The sequence below is a fragment of the Prunus avium genome, chromosome 7 (genome assembly GCF_965620075.1).
Source record: "Prunus avium chromosome 7, drPruAviu1.hap1.1, whole genome shotgun sequence".
Taxonomy (NCBI): Eukaryota; Viridiplantae; Streptophyta; class Magnoliopsida; order Rosales; family Rosaceae; genus Prunus; species Prunus avium.
Window position 1 is genome coordinate 299,362 of NC_142290.1, and position 21,330 is coordinate 320,691.

General features: G+C 36.7%; 3 protein-coding genes across 4 annotated transcripts; 2 read left to right on the plus strand and 1 right to left on the minus strand.

Annotated features, from left to right (window-relative positions):
* The first annotated feature begins 4,624 nt into the window (after positions 1–4,624).
* On the plus strand, positions 4,625–6,951 carry LOC110770311 (thioredoxin-like 1-1, chloroplastic). The gene is made up of 4 exons (XM_021974424.2): positions 4,625–5,118; positions 5,366–5,551; positions 5,655–5,819; positions 6,267–6,951. Exons 1-4 carry the CDS (start codon positions 4,849–4,851, stop codon positions 6,537–6,539), a joined length of 894 nt encoding a protein of 297 aa, XP_021830116.1. The 5' UTR covers positions 4,625–4,848; the 3' UTR covers positions 6,540–6,951.
* A 7,446-nt stretch (positions 6,952–14,397) lies between these two features.
* On the plus strand, positions 14,398–17,249 carry MYR2 (Homeodomain-like superfamily protein). 2 transcript variants are annotated; one of them, XM_021945397.2, is made up of 7 exons: positions 14,398–14,701; positions 14,819–15,084; positions 15,184–15,260; positions 15,578–15,635; positions 15,734–15,818; positions 15,927–15,996; positions 16,141–17,249. In XM_021945397.2, exons 2-7 carry the CDS (start codon positions 14,829–14,831, stop codon positions 16,897–16,899), a joined length of 1,305 nt encoding a protein of 434 aa, XP_021801089.1. In that variant the 5' UTR covers positions 14,398–14,701; positions 14,819–14,828; the 3' UTR covers positions 16,900–17,249. The 2 variants fall into 2 exon arrangements, with proteins under 2 accessions (XP_021801089.1, XP_021801088.1); XM_021945396.2 differs by having other exon boundaries at positions 14,400–14,701; positions 14,814–15,084.
* Positions 17,250–18,495: 1,246 nt separating this feature from the next.
* LOC110745332 (uncharacterized) lies at positions 18,496–20,759 on the minus strand. Its single transcript, XM_088243975.1, has 3 exons — positions 19,751–20,759; positions 19,303–19,663; positions 18,496–18,985 (listed from the first exon to the last, which is right to left on the minus strand). The coding sequence occupies exons 1-3, from the start codon at positions 20,127–20,129 to the stop codon at positions 18,496–18,498; spliced, it is 1,230 nt and encodes a 409-aa protein (XP_088100101.1). The 5' UTR covers positions 20,130–20,759.
* Positions 20,760–21,330: the final 571 nt, after the last annotated feature.

Below are 21,330 nucleotides of genomic sequence, written 5' to 3' on the forward strand. Positions count from 1 at the left end.
TTGATTAGAAGACGAGTTCAAACAGGCGCACCACTTGACCATTCTATCCACATCACATCTCGACGCACGGTAGACCATGCTGGCACGCCCGCGCACAACCGCACCGCATCCAAAAGCAGGAAACCACGTGTTAACGCACATCCCCTCGGCCCGGAACCCCAGGCCGTGAAATTTGCGCAGCCGACAGCCATGGTTATGTATTTATGACTGACAAGCAAAAAGGTTTAATAGATTATGTGGATGCTCTATTCCCTCATGCAGAGCACATACATTGTTTGAAACATCTGTATGGAAACTTCTATTTGGAGCATAGATGTCTTGCTTTGAAACATCAAATGGAAGCAATTGCTAGGGCCACAACAGTGCCATGGTTTGATGCAAAGACAAGAAAGATGTTGGACTTGTCTAAACCTGCACATGATTAGCTTGCAGAGAAAGATCTAGGGCTGAGCATTTTTTCTGAAAACCCGACCGAACCGGGCGAACCGGATCGATTTTGGCGAGTTGGTCCGATTTTTAAACTAAAATTATTGAAATCGGCATAAACCCGAACTGGACCGGTGGTGAACCAGTTTTGAACCGATTTGAAAATTTTAAATCGGCAAAACCCGAACCGGACCGATTCCATGTAAATTGCCTAAAAATTCAGAGTTTGTGCGCTCATGAGGAATCGAACTCTGGTCAGAGTTTGGGTACAAGTCCCAAATACCACTAGATTGATGCATCTTCTTGTGGAATAATCATACAATTGTAATATTTATTACGATCTAACCGTCCCACAAACTCTCCTCTTCTTTTTCTTTTCTCCCAACCGTCATAATTTCTTTCATTCTTTCTTCTCTTCTCTCTCCATCTTTTTTTCTTTCGTTATTCTCTCCATCTTTTTCCTTTGCTTTTTCTTCTTTTCTTCTTCATTTCTTTTTCTTTTCTCCCAACCGTCATCATTCCTTTCCTTATTTCTTCTCTTCTATCCATCTCTCCATCTTCTTCATCTGCTTTTTCTTCTTTTCTCCCAACCATAATTTCTTATTTCTTCTCTTCTCTCTCCATCTTTTTCTTCGTTCTTCTTCATCCCGCTGGCTGCATTTTCCTCTTCTTTCGTTCTTCTCTCCATCTTCTTCCTCAGCTTCTTCTTCCTCCCCATACCCCCCAACCACGAAGTGGTCCTCAAGCCCTCAATCCCAGTTCAATCCTCTTCCATCGATGTTCGCCGAACCAAACCAAACCGCACCGACTCATCGGCGTGCCAATTGTAGTCGGTCTTGCATCTCCTTGGCGTGGCGGCGGTCTCCAAAATGGGTATGCTGATGACCTCCGATTCGGCGTACGGTTTGGGCCCATACCTGACCCAACCCGCATCGTGTCCAGCCTTAGAAAGATCCTGGGCATTGAAGTAGGGCATATTTCAAGAGTGATTCCAAGTGTGACATGCTTATGAACAACCTATGTGAGGCATTCAACCATAGCATAATGGATGCCAAAGACATGCCTATTTTGACTATGCTAGAAAGAATTTGGTTGTATATAATGTTGTTGATGGCTGGAAGAAGGGTTTTGTGTGAGAAATGACATGGACAAGTTGGGCCAAGAATTAGAAAGATATTAGAGAAAAACAAAGGAAAAGCTCATTGGTGCATTCCTAAGGTTGTTGGACAGAATAGGTTTGATGTAATGCACCATAGTGGCCGCAACTTTGGTATTGATTTGAATGCCCACTCTTGTTCATGCCATGCATGGGATTTGAATGGAATCCAGAGGACTTTTGTGATGCAGTGTACAAGAAAAGGCTTATTTGAGAGCCTATGAACCAATGATTATGGCTATGACTAGCCAAGATTAGTGGATGAAGATTAATTTATCTCCATTACTCCCTCCAAAATACCACAAGTAGCCTGGTAGGCATAAGAAGACAAGGAAACAAGCTTTTGATGAACCTAAACAACCTGCTAATCCATATAAGCTTCTTAGGTAAGACATTCCTTTAAAGTGTGGCAATTGCGGTGAAGAAGGGCATAATCGAATTAGTTGTAAGATATGTGTCCTTATCAAAAATTGCTTTACATTTAAATCTAACTTGATGACTTTGCTATGGTTTCTGACTTGATGACTTTACTTATTAGGAACCTAGAAATCCCAACATAAAGCCTACTAGGAAAAGGAAAGTTTCCAAGGAAAAACTTCCAGTAAGTGTCACGGTTTGAACTATGTATTCAACATTCAAATTTTCATATCATGCCTACCTAATTATTATTTGTTTTAGATAAGAAGGAGAGATGGTAGAGAGCAAAATACCGGAAAACAAAGTATGCAACTAAGGCAAAGGAAACAAGCAAGTGGTTCCTAAGGGCCTTCTCAATTCCTGGCATCTCAAGTAGCCCAGGCTTCTCAATCCTAGCCATCTCAAGCAGCTCAGACTTCTTAATCTTAACCATCTCAAGCAGCTCAGGCTTCTCAAACATGTGATTCATCTCAATCTGCCAAACTATCTTGAGTACAACAACGTATGCGGAGGATGAAAGATCAACAGAGGAGCCATTTTGTCAAAGATCCTTTTTTTCATCCTTAGATGTAATGATGTTAAACTTTTGCAACAACCTGTTTTTGAATTAGGATAAACTCCTTTTGAATTATGGTTTCGTGGAAGAATGGTTTGAATGTTGTGGAATTATAGATTCTGCAATTGGTTAGTTTGTAAGACTTTAATGTCTTCAGGGTTGCAATTGGGTTGTTGGTTTGGTAACACTTTGATGTCTGTGATGGTTGGTTTTATTAGGCTTTGATGTCTGTCAAGGTTTTTGAGTCAGGTACTTAGATGTAATTGACCATTTGATATGTAATGTGATGGTTGGAACCTATTTTTGGTGTGGTGCTTAAATTGATTAGTTATTGAGATGTAACCATTTGATATGGCATGAACAAGATATGCTTATGAGTAACTTGTTTTTGTAAACTGTTTTTGGTATCCAATGAACAAGATATGGTTGTAACCTGTTTTTGGTGTGATGATTATCAGTATGTCACAATTTGATATCCGATGAACAAGATATGGTTGTAGCCTGTTACTGGTTTCCATTCATATCACAGTACAAAGAAAACTCAAAACTCAAAACAAATTACAATGAACTATTGCTTACTGATAAAACTCAAAACAAATTACATTGTTTTTCCACCAAATTACATTACATTACACCCACTGAACTACTGCTATTGGTCTACTGGTCTCAAATTACATTGCTTACTGAACTACTACTACTAGTCTCAAGTAGCCCAGGCTTCTCAATCACATTACACCCACCAAGTTACAAAACATATTACTCTTAATTCCCCCTAATTCATCTTCATGGAAAACATCACCAACCAGGAAAGCAACATAGCAGCCCACAATATTCTTGACTTTGCTCGAGTCTTTGCATTTTCATTTTCCACCCATCAATCTTCCTCAGCAAACCAGGTATCAAAGACTTTGAATGCTCACACATTTCTACATCAAACCACTGAAAAAACCTATATCTTCTTTCATCACTTCCCTGTATCAACCCAGAACAATGATTGAAAATTTGATCAATTTGATCGATGATTGAAAATTGGATCGATAAGAACTCTATCAATTTGGCTGTTAGATTGCAATGTTTAAATGACCATGTGTGACCCATGTCCCACTCAAAGGAGGGGAGGTTGGCTAGCTCTTCTTCTTCCCTCACGTGGGCTTCAACTTTTGTGTACTTGGGCCCCACCAAACCTTCTGCCTGGACTGAGAACTGGACTGGTATTTCGCAAGATAACCAATCCACCCAAATTTCCACCCCTCCTTATAAATGGGTTGGAGATAATTTTGGGTTAAAAAATGAGATTATTTGGGTCTGACCCCACGTGGTTGAAGATGGCCTAATCGATGATTGCAAAAAAAATTATATATCGCATGATGACTGTAGCTCAAATGATTTTTTTATTATAAAGAAATATATAATATTTACAACAAAAAGAAATGGAGATTCTGTAATAAGTATTTCATGTTAAATATTATTTACATATTTATAATCTCGATCGTTGGATTGCATGTATGTTGCATATTAAATCTATCAACATATCTAATGAATATAATCTAACAACCGATATTAGAAATATATAACCAATCTTTAACTTAAATACTCATAAAAAAATAATCCAAAAAAAGACTTCAGCCCATGGTCAAATAAGTTCCCCTACTCCACCGAAAAAGGAAAAAGACACTGTTGGCTTTTTGTCAGAAATGAGCCACAATGACGATGACTCTTGGATGAGGTGGCGAAGAAGTTACCTTGAATCATATATCCAAATTCCATTAGCATATCCCAAGATCAAGAATGCAAGATACTGCCACGTGGTTCAAAGAGCGCTGTTTACGACTTCACGTGGCCCAGCAATCCACCATTTGAATTTAGAAACGGGACCCACTGTCAATCAAAATAATCTTTATCCATTATCTGTACGACGAGTCTAAGCATATGAAAGGATGCACCCGCACACACAGACCACAAATTCCCACCAAATCCTGTTATTGTTTTTTAACCGTTTGGATTAACTACCGACGACATATCGGACGGTCAGATAAGGGTCCAGACAACATGCTAGATTTTACAGCTGTTACGAAGTCCCACATTAGAAGTGCTCTCTTTCTCCCCTTTGAATAACTCTCAGCTTTCCCACCCGCGTGCTGTTTGCTTCAACTTTGAGCAATTTCTTTTCTTTTTCTCTCTCTCTCTCTCTCACTCTCTCAATTTTCAAATCCCAAATCTCAAGTCAAGAAGAAAATCCCAATTTTTTGTTTCTGGGTTTTGGTGGAAATTAGGAATCCAAGGAGTTTCATTAATGGCAGAGGTTTTGAGCAAAACCAGTCTGTTCTCGTCTTGGCATCATCACAATCGTCAGAATCAAAGCATCTCTGTTTTCCCAAAGAGTTGTAATTACAATAAATCTGGGTCGTTTTGTTGCTCTCTGAAACTGAACCCAGAGATTTCATCACTTTCATTATCGACAAAGAGTGATTTTCATGGCAAAAGGGTTGCTCTTCAAGAGCATAGAGCCATGCCCAGCAGAGGGAATTTCCAATCCCAGGCTGCTTCTGTCGTTAATTCCCAGGTTGGTTTTTTTTCTTCTTTTTTTCTATCTTTCTTCTGATTTCTCTGCTGGGTTTCAATTTTTGTTTGTGCCTTTTTTTTTTCTTGGTTGCTGATTTTTCCCCAAAATTAAATAGAGAGTCAAAATTTTGATGTTGAAATTTCTGGGTTTTGTCCTTCTCCCTTAAAGTTTTGGTTTTTGGATTGAGTTTTCTTTCCTTAGTTTTGATTACTTCAAAAGTTAAAGAGCAGTTTATTGTATTGTGTAGAATCAGCAGACGGGTCTTCGGTTTGGGAAAGCTCTTAAATGGTGGGAAAAGGGAAATCAACCCAACATGAAAGAGGTAACATCTGCACAGGACCTCGTGGATTCACTATCAAACGCTGGAGATAAGCTTGTGGTTGTTGATTTCTTCTCTCCTGGTTGTGGTGGCTGCAAAGCTCTTCATCCAAAGGTAGCTACTCACTCTTTTCTTTCCATTTGATCCTGTAAATAGCTAAGAAACCAATTCACAAGACTGTTTGTTGATTGTGGTTGTTCTGCTTTATTTGTGGCAGATATGTCAACTGGCAGAGATGAACCCAGATGTCCAATTCCTTCAGGTGAACTATGAGGAACACAAATCCATGTGTTATAGCCTTAATGTTCATGTGCTGCCCTTCTTCCGCTTCTACAGAGGTGCTCATGGTCGTCTATGCAGCTTTAGCTGTACAAATGCCACGGTTAGTATTTTCATTCCTTTCTTTCTAATGAATCATTGATTATGTAATTGATTGTCCATCTGTATCTGTTTGCTTATTGTTGAAAATATGTCTTTTTATGAACTGGGTATATATTTTTCTTTGTTTCCTGTTTCAGACATGAAAAGTATTAATACTGCAATCTGTTGCTTTCTGATGAGTTGATTATTGACATCTAATCTATGTAATCCGGATTCAAATGGAATCTTTTTCACTTCCTAATAATTAGTTGAATCTAATTTATTCCTTAGCTTGGATTTTTCTTTCTTTGGAAATTCGTGAGAACCCATTTACCTTCAAGCATTTTTTATCTTATATCTCTCTGGATAATGTTTGTTGTTCTCATGCCATTACAAATAATGTATTCCATTGTTTAAGTTTGCCTTTTCCCTGATTCTTGTTTTCTACATGATGCCATTGACTTCACAGATCAAGAAATTTAAAGATGCCTTAGCCAAGCACAAGCCAGACCGCTGCAGTCTTGGACCAACAAAGGGGTTGGAGGAGAAAGAGCTCCTGGCTCTTGCTGCTAATAAAGATATCTCATTTAACTACACACCTAAACCAGTTGAAGCCGTGCCTACGCCTGCAAAGGAAGTGATTGTATCTGAAGCGGCACCATCTCGTCTTAACTCGGAAGCTCTTCCTCTTCCATCAACGACAACCTCAAAGTCTGCTCAAGTGGTCACTGCCTGGAGATAACGTGGTTAGTTTCACAATCCCTACCCTACCCCGTTGTGATGTACAGTTGTGTTTCTTCTTGATGATACATGCCAGAATGAAACACACACACATATATATATATATATATATATATATAGTCGAGGTTAAGTGGATACCACTGTGCGCATACTTACATATACCGCCATAAAGTTGCAGGGCTTCGGATTTGGTTTTTGGGATCCAAGCCTGCAAATGTCTAGTAATTTTGAAGAGCAACCAATTGTATGATTGTTGGTCTGCTCCTATATCTCTTCTAGGAAGAGAAGCCACTTGTGAATGTAAAGAGCTTATTTTTCTCTCGGTGCTTTTTTTTTTTTTTCCTTCTTATTGGAGTGTGGTATAACTGTATAAGTATTATACTTTGGGTTTGAATAGAGTGCTGATTTTGCAATTTTAGTTGTTGCTAATGTTGAAGCACATGTTGGTTTGAGTCATCAGGCTTAAAAAGCTGAAAGCACAGCAGCTGTTCAATGTCAAATTTCAATTTATAATTTACTGCAAGCAACAATATATAGATTAAGGAAATGAAGTTTTGATTTGCCTCCATATAAAGAAAAATTGGATGAAATGTTGATGATTTAGACTGAGGGGGAACATTGGCGACAAAAAGATTTCATGTCCTTAATTTTCTTTAAAAAAAGGTTAGGGTCAATTGAATGTTAGGTTACAAGTTCAGAAGGGCAAATCACCAGTTTAGCCTTCCAAGCTTTATGGGTTAATAGTTGGAATAAAACAAAAGTTTCGAGAGAGTGCATTAACTACATAAAGGAGGGTTGGAAGGATGCATGAACTACTCGATTTGGGTGGATAATCTTTATCGAGAAAAAGAAGAGATAACGAAAAGAAAAAGAAGAAAGAGAGAGATGGATAAGGTTGGTCGCTTGTGTTTGTGGAGGCATCGACGTGGCCTCTCCCACTTTTATACATTCAAATTCAATATTGGATAAAGCCATAATGCGCGCGCTGCGTGGGTTCCTACCACAGAAAGATACGCATTCAAAAATACCGACGGGAAAAGGGGATGGTTTCAACCAAAAAAAGAAAAAAAAAAGGGGGGGGATGGTCTTCCTTCCTTTTTGCTAGGGCTTCACATGTGTCCAGCAGGCAATTCCCATCAAAGAGCTTTCGTGTATTATATGGTTTGTATCCCATTGTTTCAAATTTTGAAAGCGACCTCCAACCTGTTTCCGTTGTTTCTTACAATTTTTCAGGGGCACACGTCAATACGCGTCAAGATATTAAACCAGATATTCCTGGTTTAAGATTAAGATTGAGGCGAAAATATCCCATAGTAAATATCTTGTTCCTGATTTGCATTATTTTGGAAGGCGAAGTGGTTTGGCCGCCATTTGGGTAAGGCACTGGTGTTCAGTTGGATTTGCTCCTTAGTTCAACTCCCAGCAGTTGCAATACTTGGTGGTCAGTGGCAGACTCAGTTCCACGAGTGGGGATTAGTCGAGGTGTGCGCAAGCTAATTTGGACACCTCATGGTACTTACCCGAAAAAAAAATTTATGATATTTATGATAATCAATTTACTTGTATCCACATAAAATTTATAACAAACATGAATTAATAGGGTATAAGAGCAATTCCAATGAGGAGCTAGCCTGAGCAAGAGTTCTCCTAGGCCCCCAATTCCGTTTCCAACGGCCAAGGCTTGCCAGGGCAAGTGCTGGGCTCCATCAGCCCGGGCAAGGCCCAAGGCAAGACTTGCCTGGGCAAGATGACTTAATGCTGATGTCATTGTGATATCAACATCTAATTTGAATAACAAAAAATTTGAAAAAAAAAGAAAAAAGAAATCAAAAATTTCAGATTTTTTTTACTTGCTTAGGTAAGATGACTTAATGCTGACATCATTGATGTCAACATCCAATTTAAATAACAAAAAATTTGAAAAAAAAAGGAAAAAAAATCTTTTTTTTTTCACTTGCTTGGGCAAGATGACTTAATGCTGACATCATTGATGTCAACATCCAATTTAAATAATATAAAAAATATCAGAATTTTAAAATTAAATTATTATTTTTTTTTTAAAAAAAAACCTAGCCATATTTTCACTTCCCGCACCAAAACTCTACAAATTCCTTTCCTCATATCTCATATGAATAGTGGTTGCTTTTGGGTTGCCATGGCAATAGGTGGAAAACCAATAAAAAATTTGCTATGGCAGATACTATTCATGTAAATAGTAACAACCTTTGCCTCCTGTTGCCTTTTGACATGATAAATAGGTGGAAATGCTCTAAGCAAAGATTAAAAATTTGAGGATTTGCCAATGGGTCTAACCCAATAAAAAAGAGCCTTGAAATTTGAGGATTTACTATATTATTTTCTCTGCTTTTGGAAGAGTGAGTGTTGAAACTTGTTGATGGAAGGCAGGGAGATATAGAAAGCTGAACGGCGGGGCATGAAGCAAATGGGCCACCATTTAACCCAAGATTCTTGAGCTTGTTCTTTCTGCCCTCCCTTTGCTGTAGATGCCCTGGATTGCATCTCCTTGTGTTTTGGATTGGACTTTTATTTTGTTTTTGTGAGTTATGTATTTGGGCTCTCTTGTAACTTTGTTTGGTAATGAATTATTGATTTCCTTCCACATAGAAAAAGAAAAAGGAATATAATAATACTAGAAGATGTCAGAAAACATAAGCAACCTCCAAACATGGCAATATTCTCCTACAACGACACTAGTTATTTTCTTTTTTTCTTTGGAGAATTACAACAACACTAGCTGCAGCTGGCTATACATAGATGATTAGTGTTTGAAACAGCATCTAAATTAAGAAAAGGAGCAAAAACAGCTGGGTGGGAGTGGGAACTAGGAACCCATTTTTTGTGGCTTTGGTGAGAGCAGAATAACCAGATTCTTGACTTGAGAATATGACCTATTGGCTTTTGTTTTGAGTTTAGATTCCACATAAATTCCCATTCCCATATGCATAGAATCTTTAGAAACTTTTCCCTCCCCACAACTTTTTTCCGCAAGGAATAGCATTCCGTGGTCATTTCTCACTTTCTATTTCAGCCAATGCCATCAGATATCGATCTCAAGCATGTGTGTGTGGTGTGGTGTGGTCAAAAACTCCCAACCAAACCTTGTTTATACGCTTATATATGTGTGAGCTTATGATTGACCAGCCCATCATAACATTATTTGATTCCCATCTAAAATATATATGCCATGTTCTCCTTTTTAGCCAGAGCTTCTGGTTCTCCAAAGTAAATGGTATTAATATGAAATCCCATAAAGGGAAAATGCAAGTACAAATCAAGAACATCTTTCTTCATGCTCTATTCTAAAGCAACGAATAATTTATCAATATTCATTGACATATATTTGATCTGAGGAGAGGTAGGTAATAAAAGCAGTTAGTTTTGATCTATCGTTGTAGTAAAACAAAGAAAGAAAAACAAACCCCCCCCCTCTCCCCCTCTCCCCCTCCCCCTAAGTGAGTATTCCATGCATGTTTAGGCAACATCATGGAAAAGGTAAGTACTTTACTTGTACCATTATGGGAAAGATGGTGGTGACTTTGTCCTCTTGACAGACATGAAATGAAAGTTGTAACACTATGCTTATTCCATTTATGGGGGCCATGGTTATAACCACTTTAAATGTTTTTAAGAGTATCTCTCCAACTGCAATGACAAATTGTCACGTGGACATGAAATGACAAAAATTAAACGTTAAAGTTGCTCCAACCGAGTCCTACATGGATTTGAAGGCTGTAAGAGATATGTAAAAAACAACATATCCAATGTTATTTTAATATTTTTTCAGTCATAGACTCACTATTATTTACTCTCTTTTAAAACTTTATACATCTTATGTGCCCCATCGGGTGGAGTTAAATTTTTTCCCAAGTGTCAAATTTAACATTTTGCATTTGACATCTCTCTTGGAGATGCTGCTAAGGTGGCTCATCTTAGTCTATGTACTTAATTAATTAGAACATAGTAACTGTCGCATCATAGCCAATTGATGTGGACTAAAAATGTGGTTATGTATCATTTTTCACTTGTAAATTAGCAGCTAAGTTGAAATGCAGCCTTCATTGACAACATGCCATGGTCAGCAATGATAAGGAACAAGAAAAACAAAAATATAGTAATTTCTGATCTATATACAATCTCCAACCTTGAACAGTCAATTGAAATGAAGGTTGACAACAGAATTAAGCTGGGGGCCGGCAATTAGCATATCGAAATTAATTAGTTGTAATTAATGGGAAGGCATCATATTATTCCAATGCACGTGGTAGCAAGCTATTCTGGGATTCTACTTTAGCATGTTGCCTCAAGGCTTCTCCAAATTCAATACAATAATATTCTCACATATCAGAATCAGTTGATTTTCATGAAAAGGCAGACTGGAACTGACTTGAAGATCATTGATTATATATTGTTTTAGGTTAAAGTAGAGGCAATGTTTGATGATCAATTATGTTGTTTAATTACTTGTAGGAAATTAACATAGCTTTTCTATAAATTAATGAGCTCTTACATATTCTATATATGTACTCTTTCTTCTTCTTTTTTCTTCTTCAAAGTTCAAACTACAAATAAAATTACAAGAAAACGTCCCTCCATGGATCTTAAAGTCATCAAAATATCAAATTTTAATAATCAATGTAACACATTATAAGGAAAATGACTAAACTAAATGGTAAATACATGTATGAAGCAGGGGAGACCCTAGGCACAAGCAGGTAAGGCTGCCGTCTAGGTTACAATTGTTTGAGTTTATATAATATATTGGTAAAAGACCCCCTAGTGTAGTGGTTTGGAGCAATTGCTTCCTCATGATAGGTCTTGGGTTCGAGTCCTAGCATCTATGTAGTGTGTATAAGTTTATTATACTATCGTCCCTCCTCTCAATGGGAAATGTCCTAAAAAACAACAAATATTAGCCTTTTGATCAAGGTAAAAGGAAAAAAAAAAAATTGAGAAAGAGGGAATATAAATGATTTAATTGCACTTGACATACATTATCTGAAATTTTATCCATAAAAACAAATCACCATTTTCTGTCTACATGAAAAAGAAGGATTAGAAAAGAGAAAGCAAAGCAATCAAATGAAAGAAAAAAAAACACTCGAAAAATATAAAAGGGTTAGAAAAGGACTTGGTCATGCAAGGAGTTGATGAGTTCCTTCCCAGGAATTAAAATAGGAGGCAAATGAGAAAGGAATTGAAGGGTTTTTTTTGGGCGAAAGGAATTGAGGGTAAGGGTTTGGGTGGATTCAAAGTAGTGTAAAGAGCTATGTTTTTTTTTTTTTTTTTTTTTGGTTTAAAGGAATTGAGGGTAAGGGAGAGAGATGTTGCTGTTCTGTTTTTTTTTTTTTTTTTTTTTCTAAAGCCTGGCTCAAAAAGTTTTGAGGCCAGGTCATTAAAAAAAAATTGAATACGCCTGGACCAGAACGATGTCATTTTGGCCAAGCGCTTTTAAAAAAAATTAGAACCTTGTGCGCGCAGTAGCTGGGCGCTGCGCTGCACAAGGCTTTTGGCCTTTGGGGACTTTCGTTAAGTAGGTTGTGTGCACACTTGGGGTCGTGCATCTGCTGGCCAAGGGGTCGCCTGAGACCTCCACAGCCATTTTTCGGTCATCCAAGACCCCTCTTGTCCCTTATTGCGTCAGCCCCGGGCTGGTATGGAGGAAGATTATGTCCTAAATTTTCTTAAGTGTAACTAGAGCACTCGTTAAATTGGCATCTAATTAATCAGATATATTCTTAATAATTTTTTTTTTTATACAAGCGATAATATATTTTAAACTAATCTAAACTAGAGGGAGGGGAATTCAAAATCGGGTACAAAATGGGGAGCACATCCGTTCTAGCCAACTTGACTAAGCCATGTTTGCTAATAAAATATATCCTTATGGTACTCATAGCTTGGTCATAATTATTTAATTAATTAATTGTGATCTATATCGTGCAGGTTTAATGATGGTTTGGCAGATTTGGTCTCCATAACTTAATTATACGAATTTATTCTTGAATAGGTGTTGATCATATAGCCCATATTAATATTCTTTATTGTATTTTATACAGGTAGCGTTTAATTCCTGATAATCACCAGACCTAATTCCTTGAGCACAATGAAACAAAACAGCATAAGCATAATTCACATGCATGGCCTGTCAACTGCAAATCCTCCTGAATAAGAAATCAGTTTATACTACATTTTATACACTTACACAATTATCTTCACCTTAATTTTAAGGACTTTTTTTAAATTTACAAATAAGCCTATTTTAACACGACATAATATATAAAATTCTTTATAGAGTGTATTTGTTAAGAAATCCAAAATTAGCCACTTGTCACTTTCTAATTGATTTTAGTGTGTTCAAATTTTCTAAGAACCAATTAGAAAATGACAAGTGACTAGTTTTGAATTTTTCTCTTCAAATAGGTTCTATAAAGATTTTTTGTATACTATGTCATGCTAAAATGAGCTTATTTGTAAAAACTTATAATTGTAATTTGTAATTATCTGTAATGTATTAGGACCTTTATTACTATGATCATAGAAGAAATTCCGGGTGGATTCAACGATGTAAATTTATAAGTTATATAAGACTAAAATAGGTACAATTGTATGTTGAGTGACGTGAAAAGCACGCATGATTGTTGAGCTTGACACTTAAATAGTCCGCTTTGATACCGTCTTAAAAGTCTATGTAATTTTTAAAGCACTAGTGCAACAAACCTTTCATTTTTCAAATATGAGGTATTCTCTCAACCTGAACAGTGGTGGTAAGCAGTGTAATTGACTATTTTGAATCATATTATTTAGTTTTAGGGCATGACGAGACGACCTTGTCATGTGAGATGTCCATCAAATGCAGTGCAATTATAGAAAGCAAGGTACAACCCAAAAATCTTCTCTTTTTTTATTTTATTTTATTTTATTTCCTTTCTTTCTTTTTCCTCTTGTGTTGGGTCCCGGCTGCTTAGGATTCGTCGGTGCGGGGCCGGCTGTAGCCAGTTGAAGGAAGAAAAAGGGGAATTTGGGTCCCACCTTGTTATATATTTTATACTAATATACCTTGTGGGCTGAATAAGTACCAAACTTACTGAAGGAGACAAAATAGAATGTATTCCATATTCCATTCTTTGCCTTCATTTCATATAATCTCCAACTCCAAGGAGAGAGCATCTCATCTCATCTCATCTTTTTTTTTATATTTTTTTATATTTTTTATATTTTAATTTTAATTTTTTCTTGTTTTTATCTTATTCCAAAGTTTGAAGCTAGCTTAGGTGCTTCAGTCAACAGAATCTTCTTCCAAAATTCTCCAGTAATAACCAGTTAAATTAAAAGCCTTCTTTTGGGTCTCCATCTGCCCACTTTACTAGTATAGATAAACATTCATCGTGCAAGTAAGGCCTTATTGATTTACGAAAAAAATAGTATCAATGCAATGTGCACATTGACAACTGAAGAAACAACTTCATGTGGCAAGTCCTCGTGATGCATCCCCATCTTCTTTGTTTACTCAAAAATACATACACGCGCGCACGCATGCATACTCGACGTCCCAAGAGTCAAGACCAAAGTGAAGGAAGGACAAGTACTAGTAAAGATATGCAAATTCTAAGAATCTTCCATTGAGGACTTGAGGGTGAAGGGCGGCCTCTCAAGGCCATAGTGATAGTGGATTCCCCTCATCTAAAATGAGAGAATGAGATTCCCAGCTTTGCCATTGACAGGAGGACGAATGAATACGAATGCCAACTTATAGAAAAACAAATATATATATATATATATAGAAAAACAAAAATGGGTCTGTGGAATTAGAGGGGCAGGAGGACCCACAATCACAATAGGCGAAAAAAGAAAGTAACCATAGCAAGGACAATATCTCTTTTCAAGTCGCTGTGAATATTGGATTGGTTTGATCAGTTTTTCAATTAAGATTCTATGCCTCACAAGCTTCCCTCATACCCCCACCACCAATTTGCTTTATAAAGCCATCTTCAACACACCCTTTGGTTTGTGAGAAATACACAGAGGACAAAAGTGAGGGGAGAGAGCTAGCAAGAGCAGTTGTAGAAACTTCCAATCATCACCATCATCATCATCATCAAAGAAAATATAGGCACAATTAAGCAAGTTTTCAGCAAATTTCAGGTAAAAACACAACAGATATTTATAGGTTTTTTTATTTATTTAAAAAAATTTCAGCTTTCATACACCTCAAGATTAACTGATCAATTTAATTTACTTATTTGGGTTTTTATAGAACAGAATCTATAAAATGATGTACCATCATCAACACCACCTTCAAAACCAACACCAACACCAACACCAAGGAAAGAACATCCACTCTTCTTCTTCTGCTTCTTCAAGGATGTCTATTCCTTCGGAAAGGCATTTGTTTCTACAGGGTGATCAAAATGGTTCTGGAGATTCAGGACTTGTCCTCTCAACTGATGCCAAGCCTAGACTCAAATGGACGCCCGATCTCCATGAGCGATTTATCGAAGCAGTTAACCAGCTAGGAGGAGCAGACAGTGAGTGTATATAATACTTTGCATGAAATCAATTTACAAGGCATACAATCTAAACTCCCAGCTGATCATTATTCCAATGTTATGATATTTCCAATGCAGAGGCTACTCCTAAAACAGTAATGAAACTTATGGGGATTCCAGGCCTTACATTATACCACCTCAAGAGTCATCTTCAGGTACTTCCAACAAGTTTGTCAATAACATGTTTGTCAATTGGTCCCTATAAGCAATGGCTTTTAATTTCTTTTATTCACTTTCTTTAAAAAGATTCAACAATAAAGTAATTCTTTCAATTCTTCATTTTCTTGATCTGCAAGCAAAAAAGTGAAACTTCCTAATCCAATCATGTCTTATCCTCTCAAGTGTGAGATACAAGCAACTCCACCCTTTCATCTCACACTTTTGGGGTCTGGGGGTTAAGGGCTGGTTTCTCTTATTGTTTGACTAGTACATATGCTAACTTCACACCCCCATTTTCTTTTTGGTCTAACAGAAGTACAGGCTTAGCAAGAATCTGCATGGACATGCTACAAGTGGGACCAGCAAAATTGGTAGGCAGACTAATCTGTTCAAGTCCTTTTAAGATACTTCCATTGTTTTACAGGAAATTTAAGAATTAATTCAATGTTTGCACCCTGCTATTGTATAGGTACAGTTCCAGTGGCAGCAGAGAGATTATCTGAAGCAAATGGAACCCACATGAGCAATATGAGCTTTGGACCCCAAGCAAATAAGTAAGAACACAAATAGCTAGTCATTTACGATGTTTGTCTGTTTTTGTTTATCATTTGAGCATTGGACCCCAATGAGACTTGCAATAACAATGGTATTCTGAATTGCAGAGGGTTACATATAAGTGAAACACTACAGATGCAAATTGAAGTGCAGAGAAGGCTACATGAACAGCTTGAGGTACGGCACCTTCTTAAAACTGTTGATAGACAAAAGACCATAATGAAATGGATTTTCAGCTTCTTTTTTCTTTTTCTAAACTTTTGACAAACGATAGGATATTTGCAAAACACAAGTTTGATGATTTGTTGTGAACCGAACCAGGTTCAGCGACACTTACAACTTCGTATAGAGGCTCAAGGAAAATACCTACAATCAGTGCTGGAGAAAGCCCAGGAGACATTGGGAAGACAGAACTTAGGTTCAGTGGGACTCGAAGCTGCCAAAGTTCAACTCTCTGAACTGGTGTCCAAAGTATCCACCCAATGCTTGAACTCTGCCTTTACGGAGCTGAAAGAATTACAGGGATTGTGCCCCCAGCAAACACAAACAACCCAGCCCACCGATTGTTCAATGGACAGCTGCCTGACGTCCTGCGAAGGATCTAAAAAGGACCAAGAGATACACAACAGTGCAATGGGGCTAAGAGCTAATTATAATGGCAGGGAGCTCCTGGATGAAAAAGAACCCATGCTACAGAAGCCTGAGCTTAAGTGGTGTGAAGAACTAAAAGAGAATAACATGCTTCTTTCCTCCATAAGTAATGATGCAGCAAAAAGAATGTTTCCTGTGGAAAGAAGGTCAAGTGACTTATCCATGAGCATTGGATGTCAAGGAGAAAGATGGAACATTGATAGCAACGGAAACTCTGAAGAAAGATTGAAAGGAAGAAGCACGGATGGCAGCTTTCTAGACCGTACAAACAACCGGGCGGATTCAGCTAAAGCAGAGACTGAGAAAGTTTCTCGAGGTTATAGATCAGTGCCTTATTTTGCAGCAAAACTAGACCTAAATACTCACGATGATAACGATGCTCCTTCAAGTTGCAAACAGTTTGACTTGAATGGTTTTAGCTGGAGCTAAGAGGGCTTACAGTGAGTGAAGGGATAAAAACACTGCAATTTCAACTTCATTCCCAAAGGATAGAAAGCATGACAGCATGCTGCTCTCTCCTTCTGAGAATTGGCCAATGGCCAGGGAACAAATTGTTCAAGCTGAAAGTAATAAGTTGCAGGACAAAGATAGAATGCTCTAATTTGGAATTACATAGCAAGTAGCCCAGGAAGATGTAATATCTTATATAAGATTTGAGAGTTCCAAGATTACAAGCAGAATGTCTTCTTGATCTAAAGTGCAGTAAGCTCTTATGTTCAACCACCAACTGACTGTATCAAGATGAGTTATGCAAATTCAACTAAAACCTTCTACATCAAGACACAAGTAATCAAGTTCACTGTTTAAGGAGTGAAAATTGTAGTGGACCTACACAGTTTCTAGTTTTGTAATTCATTATTCATAAGGAAACGAAGAAATAATTAACAAATAAAATAAAATAAAAGGAAGACAAAGTCTGAAAAATATATATATATATATATATAGAGAGTGAAAATTGTAGTGGACCTACACAGTTTCTAGTTTTGTAATTCATTATTCATAAGGAAAAGAAGAAATAATTAACAAGTAAAATAAAATAAAAGGAAGACAAAGTCTGACAAATATATATATATTCCTGTACTTTTGACTTAAAAAATAAAAGTATTTTTTCTGTTGTGCATTGGTTTAAATATTTTTAGTGTACGTTATGAAAAATTAGAGTACTTTAACCTAATTACTTTCAAACTTTGGTCGGGGTGTCCTTTACTAGATAAATGAATGTATGTGATGCTTACCCTTATGTTTTGGTGTAACTCACTTTCAAATTGACACACTAGACCTTTACTAGGTCAGTGGCTCAATGGCCAAGACTTGTCAATCCTATTGTCGCTCCAAATTACTTGCAGGTCAAGAAATCTTTTCCCAACTAGGAATGCATAATGATCATTATTGACGGATTGTTCATTTCAATCATAATGTTTTTTTTTTTTTTTTTTTTTTTTGAAGACCTTTCTTATTGAGAGGGGCGATAGCATACTAAACTCACACACACTACACGGATGCTAGGACTCGAACCCAGGACCTTGCCTGAGGGAGTAAATACTCCAAACCACTACACTAGTGGGTCCTTTGCATCATAACGGTTAATTTATATTTACAGCCAGTGGCGGATCTAGGATTCAAAAGTCAGGTAGGCGAAACTTACCTTAAAAACTCGACGGTACAAGTGAATTTCATTCATAAAAATAAAAAGATACACTTAGTCAGGGGGGACGTAATGAGCCTTACCCTCAAATATGCATATCTATACATAAATAAAAGCTTAACAAAAAAAAGCTAAAAAAAAACAAATAAATGCAATGCAATACAAAACTAAATTATTTAAATCTAAAACTTTACCCTATGAGGCTTAAAAATCTTAAATTCCTAAATTATCTCTGCATTATCCCTCAAATATGCATCTCTATACATAAATAAAAGCTTAACAAAAAAAAGCTAAAAAAAAACAAATAAATGCAATGCAATACAAAACTAAATTATTTAAATCTAAAACTTTACCCTATGAGGCTTAAAAATCTTAAATTCCTAAATTATCTCTGCATTATCGATACTATTAGCAAACTCTCTTTCAATGTGGAGGATCATGCAGTCAGCAAGGAATTCATCAGCTATGGTGCTCCGAAGTCTATTCTTAATAATTCTCATACATGAAAAAGCTCGTTTTGTTGTTGCTGTAGAGACAGGAAGAGTCAACACCAATCGAATCAACCTGTAAAGCAAATGGTAGTTTTCTACCAAAGTTGTTTCCACCAATTGTTGACAGAACTGAGGAAGAGTGGTGATTCCGTTAAAGCATGGAAGGCGAAGCATATCATTTTGAAAATACCTCAACTCAATTTCTAAAGCTTTCAAGTCACTTGGAATGAAATCAGCAGGATAGAATTTCTCAGCAAGTTTACATAGATGCTCAATATTGAATGACTTGAAGGAATTACGAAGATCCAATACTGAGCTAAGAATAAGAAGTTCAATTGTTTGCTCTGGAAATCTGTCATTAACTCCCTCAACATGCAATCTATCACATCATTAAATACATCAATGCGATAGTAATGTTCAACTATAATAAAATCTTTTTGTTGACAAGAACGTTGTGTGCCCGTCATATAACAAGAACCCATATCAGGAACATTAACACCATGTAGTTCACAAAAGGATACCACATTCATAAATAAATCATCCCAACCATGTGCCCTTATATCTTGGAATTGCATTTTTGTGTTTTCAACAAAATTTAAAGCACTTACAATATCTTGAGTTTTTGTCTAAAACACTGGACAAAGAAAGTTGGTCAATCCCATAATTTTATCCATTAAGACCAACAAAAACACAAACTCAAAAGACATCATAGCAATATAGTTACTTTCTGCATCTCCACGAAATTGTTGGTTAGGTCCAAAATCACTGATTTCCTGAAGAAGTAACTTAGTCTCTTTAAATAAACTCATCAAACTTGTAATAGAGGAATAGTGAGAGCCCCAACTAGTGGCTCCAACTCGTTCCAAACTACGAGTTTGATTAAGTCCTCTACCTGTCTCAAGTTCCCAAGAATCCAACAACTCTTTGAGTTCAGCTTTTTGAATTAAATTTAACTCATTACGGCGCTTAGCAGAAGCACTAACAAAATTCACAATGTTAGTCAACATTGAAAAAAATCTCCATACAACTTTCACATCTTTAGCCGCGCCATTTAATACTAATTGCAAGCGATGAGCAAAGCAATGCACATAATTCACATATGGACAATCTTGAAGAAACAATGCTTGTAATCCATTCCATGAACCACGCATATTACTAGCACCATCATACCCTTGGCCACGCATGTTTTCCACTAGAATGTCATTATTATCAAGCACTTTGCATATCTCTTTTTTAAGAGTCAAGACATTAGTGTCTACAACACTCACAATATCGAAAAAGCATTCACGAATAAATCCATCACAATCAACAAATCTTAGAATTATAGCCATTTGTTCCTTACTGGATTCATCAAGTGACTCATCAACTAGAATGCAATAATAGTTCTTCCCAAGTTCTTCACAAATTTTCTTCTTCACCTTGGTAGCAAAAATATGCAAAATCTGTTTTTGTATGTCATGGGCAATATACTGAGCATTATGAGGAGCCTTATCTAGAACAACTTTCTCAACTTCTATATTCATTCTTGCAAAAGACTTCAAGATTTCAATGAAATTGCCCTGGTTAGATGAGTCAACAGATTCATTGCGACCTTAAAAAGCCAATGCTTGATTTGCTAGATACCTAATGCCCTCTATTGTGGTTGTAAGTTGCAACCGATTGTCCATCACTTGTTGCTTTGATTGCTTATCTACCACATTTTCAATATGAAGAGATGAGTTTTTTAAGCTAACCCACTTTTGCATAGCAAGATGATGTGGTGAATTTAGCTTGCCTACATGACTTTGAAATACACATTGATTACCACCAATTCTCTTCCAATTTTGAAATCCATGAATAGTAAAGGTTGAATGTGAGTGATTCATGTCAAATAGGAAGCAAGGAAAACAAAATGTCAAATCTTTAGCAACTGAATACTCAAGCCAAGGGAATTTACCAAACCACAATTTATTAAATCGACGTAAGTCTCGCCCTTCTAAATGGCTTGGATAGTCTTATAACTCCAGTTGACAAGGTCCTAAAATAATATAGGCTTTTCACACATTATCTTGTTCATTCACCAAATATTGGCATATTTGACGATATAATCCCGGATCACGCTCAAGATAATTGATATTAAAATCCTGACCACTATCGACTTTTTGGGTTTCAACTCTTTCAACTTGAGGCTCGACAATGGGAGAGTCAAGAAGATTTTGCTCATCACAAATGGGAGGCATTCTAGAAGATGATGACACCCATCATTCTTTTTCTTAAAAAAAGAGAACAAATTCTTTGTTTTCTTGGGGTTCCGATTGTGATCCGACATAATAAAAGATAACCTATTTAATCAAACATCCCAACAAAAAATCAAACAATTTCTCATAATAGCATCAATGAATTTAATCAAACATTAACATACCAACAACAAATCAAACATATCAACAATACCAACATCAAATCAAACGTCTCAACAAAATTCTTAAAATCAAAAACCTAATTAATTTCAACAAAATCCCCAAATTATATTTCATTCTTAATTAAACCCTAGAAGACTCAATTTCAAATTAAAATTAAAACTAAGATGCATGCATTTATTTTAGGAATAACCCAATAGAAGAAGATAATTAAAGAGGAGAGAATAAGAAGAATACTTGTTTCCTCAGATCTGAGAAGAGAAGGGGCTGTCCACAATTGCACAGCCAAGACTATCGACTCGAGAAGAAGCTGCCGAAACTGTCTGGA